Raw genomic sequence first — 3945 nt, forward strand, 5'->3', positions numbered from 1 at the left:
GCTGGTCCTGACAGACTACACCCTAGAGTACTCAAGGAGCTGGCAGGTGTCATAGACCAACCATTGGAAAAAATATTCGAAAACTCATGGCGCTCAGGTGAAGTACCCAAAGACTGGAAGAAGGCCAATGTGGTACCCATCTTCAAAAAAGGGTGGAAAGTAGATCCTGGGAATTACAGGCCAGTCAGCTTGACCTCAATCCCCGGTAAAATTCTGGAGAAAATTATCAAAGAGACCCTTCTTGATAAGATGGCGGATGGCAACATCCTGAGGGACAGCCAGCACGGGTTTGTTGTGGGTAGGTCTTGACTAACCAATCTCATCTCCGTCTATAACCAGGTGACATATCACCTAGACAAGGGAGAAGAGATTGACATCATATATCTGGACTTTAAAAAAGCCTTTGATCTGGTGTCCCATGATCTCATCATGGAAAAACTGGCAGACGGTGGCCTTGGCTACATCGCAGTCCGATGGCTGGGAATTTGGCTCCGAGGTTGGACCTAGAGAGTAGTAGTCGATGGATGCAAATCATTATGGAGTCCCGTGACCAGTGATGTCCCCCAAGACTCTGTCCTTGGACCGATTCTCTTTAACATCTTTATCAACAATGTGGACATTGGGTCAGAAGCGGACTGTCCAAGTTTGCCCACGACACTAAACTTTGGGGCATAGCCTCCACACCTGAGGATAGGCTAGTGATCCAGGCTGACTTGGATAAGCTTAGTAAGTGGGCGGATATAAACCTGATGATGTTCAATATCGAAAAATGCAAGGTACTACACCTTGGGGGAAAAAAACCTGCTGCAGCATGCTTATAGGCTTGGCTGTGCTATGCTCGCTATCACCATGTCTGAAAGAGACTTGGGGGTCATGATTAACCACAAGATGAACATAAGCCACCAATGCGATGTCACAGCTGGTAAAGCAAACAAAACTGTCTTGCATCCATAGATGCTTTTCAAGTAAATCTCAGGATGTCATCCTCCCACTGTACTCGGCCTTGGTGAGGCGGCAGCTGGAGTACTGCATCCAATTCTGGGCTCCACAATTCAAGAAGGATGTCAAGAAACTTGACAGAGTCTAGAGGAGAGCCACGTACATGATCAGAGGGCAAGAGAACAGGCGTTATGATGAGAAGCTGAGAGCCATGGGACTCTTCAGCCTGGAAAAGCACAGGCTCAGGGGTTACCTGGTGGCTGCCTATAAGCACGTAAAGGGTATGCATCAGGATCTGGGGGAACATCTGTTCACCAGAGCGCCCCAAGGGATAACAAGGACCAATGGTCATCAACTCCTCCATGATCGTTTTAGGCTGGACATAAGGAAAAACTTCTTTACTGTCCGAGTCCCCAAGGCCTGGAATAGACTCCCTCCAGAAGTGGTGCATGCACCTACTCTGGACTCATTCAAGAAACATTTGGATGCTTATCTTGCTGGGATCCTTTGACCCTAGCAGACTTCCTGCTCCTGGGACACGGGGCTGGACTTGATGATCTTCAAGGCCCCTTCCAGCCCTAATGTCTATGTCTATAAGATGTCTAGCAGCAACTAGTGGCGTGATGGTGAAGTAGGATGGGACTCTTTAAAAAAATTGGAGCATTGGGTCTAGACGACATGCATATAAAGTCGTAAGTCATGTGTAACAGCTAGCTTTTAGCCATAGGAAGATGTTGGTATCTGGCTTGCATGGGGTTAGGAAGTGTGGACACCCTTGTACTAACTGATTATAAAAAAATCCAGCAGGCCTTTTGGTGTTGCCCATTTTGCGTTTGTTGAGTTTTCTTCTCAACAGGGCATCTCTGCTTACCCAAGTAATGTTCCTCCTGCCTTCTGTCCTCCTGTCTCTCTAGCTTGTTGTTTGCGTCGTCCTCTCCCCACCAGGACGGCTGACCATAGAGCGGGGTGCGGTAAGCAGTAGTTTCTGGGAAAGGTAAAAGTGAAGTTAGAAGAGCAAATATCACTGGAAGCTATCGGATTCAAACAACCAACTGTGTACAGCCTGCTGACAGGAAATGGAGAAAATGGAACAGATAAGAACACATCCCTGCCTAGCGCACAGTCATCAAACTAGTCCTGATCTCTAGTAGTAACTGCACTTGAGCAATTTTTCTGCACTGCACTACAAAATGTTGCCTGAAAAATCACCTCTCCCTCCCCTCCTGTTTAGTTCATGCCTCTTGCTTTGCTGTTGGGGAAAAGAAGAAAGTAAAGAGAATATGTAATGCAAGCTGTCTGCTTTTTTTTGCATTTTAAATAGTCCCTGCCACGTTGTGAACCTAAACAGCATCATTATGCTATTGCCTAGAAACCAAAGAGCAAATCTTCCTTAGCTCAGTGTCCAACCTGAGCAAAATGCAAAACAATAGAAAAACAGTGAAATAAGTCCTTCCTGCTCTTCCTAGTTAAACAAGGATGGGTTAGCATGGGGGTTTTAGTTGTAGATGCCAGGCCTGTAGTGCTACAGTTTTGAAAGCTATGGAAGCTTTCTGATAACCTGCAAGATTGAACTCTAACAGAAACAAAATAAAGAAGAAAAGAGGCAGAAATATAAGAATAGGCCACCCACAAAGATGAAATCCTGCTCACAGCACCAAGCCCATGTAACAGGCAACCTTACTGGGCAAGTCTCCACTGCAGATTCTCTCCCATGACCCAGGCACTTCTCGAGTTAGCCCACAGTGAGTGTGAAAGTACTCACACTGCAAAGTCAGTCAAACTGCTGTAATACCATGGTGAGGAGAGCCACAGCATGAATTCTTTCACGGTGTATGGTGCAAGGAATGTGTTTGCCTTTGTTAAGCCCATAGGAGGCAATGTAGCTAGCTCAAGAACTCTTTGAAGTCAGTCTGCTTTGGGTTGGCACGCTCCTTTTTTCTGCCTGTGGTCTTCATTCCAGCCAGCGGCCAGGCAAGGATCGTATTTTGACTCGTGCCAAATGCAGGCATTAATGAAAGCCATGCAATGCTCAATTTGGAAAGAGGAAGCTCTCACAGGGGCTAGGAGACATACTTTCATTTCCCCATTTCCTCCTCATGGACTGGAAAGACACAGTGCATCCCCTGTGTGGCTGCTACTCTCTCTCATGCCTACAAAAAAAGAATCACAGAAGAGCTCTGTCTCTTGTTTAAATGCAGTTCCAGCTCATCATGGCCAGGTACCCTATGTACCACATATTTCATTCCCTCCCTGACACTAATGAAATCTGGATTGGCATTTAGGAATTATTTTCAAGAAAGTGTCTGGTTAATTCCACTCCTATCCCCTTCCCCCAAAACAGGAGTAGAATTCAAGAGGGAGGTGGATTTTTGGGGAAGACATTTTGATCAGTTCTGTAGCAATATAGTCCCACTAGCAACCCCTGGCTATGAGTTCTTCCCAAGTGAAAAGCTTCACTGAAGCTGCACGTGGAAGGGAGCCTTAATGCGTGGGATTCCTTCTTATGGAGCAACCCTCAGTTCCACTGGGAACAGCTATAATTGATCACTGCTCCGTTTGAGAGGTTTCTTTGCCTAGCTGGGTTTGACTGGTCAACTGAGTTGCACGGCAGGATTTCCCAACTGAAGCTAGTTGCAGGATAGAGGCCCTGAAAGAGAAGGCAGGGACCTCACCCCAGTGGGTTTCTGATGCTGACCAGGCCTCTGCACCCTAGTGCTACATGATTAGAAACCTTACATTCCCCCATTTACCTGAGGCAAGGGGTTTAGAGAGGCAAATAAAATTGCTTTTATTTTTCATTGTCTGCCTGGGCTAATAAATATCGTATTTCTGCAAGGATGAGTTCCAGTGCTCTTCAGTCACCCGCACCTAAGCATCAGCTGCCTGTATTGATGGTAGCCATTACTGGACATGTTTTAAATACTGACTCCTGCTACGGAGTCACAGCTAAGCTTCCACTGACAGCTGGTGCCCAGCTTGTGCTTTGAAAAAAAAAAAAAAAAAAAA

General features: G+C 46.2%; 1 protein-coding gene across 5 annotated transcripts in view; it reads right to left on the reverse strand.

The window, feature by feature from the left end:
- Positions 1-3945, reverse strand: part of CEP170B (centrosomal protein 170B) — an 86980-nt gene that overhangs the window by 42654 nt on the left and 40381 nt on the right. For all 5 annotated transcript variants that reach the window (XM_019518482.1, XM_019518483.1, XM_019518479.1 and 2 more), the window contains exon 7: positions 1811-1924. In XM_019518482.1, the coding sequence (XP_019374027.1) occupies positions 1811-1924 (114 nt within the window). The remainder of the gene's footprint in view (positions 1-1810; positions 1925-3945) is intronic.

This window comes from Gavialis gangeticus, unplaced genomic scaffold (assembly GCF_001723915.1).
Source record: "Gavialis gangeticus isolate Ggan-Ray unplaced genomic scaffold, GavGan_comp1, whole genome shotgun sequence".
NCBI classification, from domain to species: domain Eukaryota; kingdom Metazoa; phylum Chordata; order Crocodylia; family Gavialidae; genus Gavialis; species Gavialis gangeticus.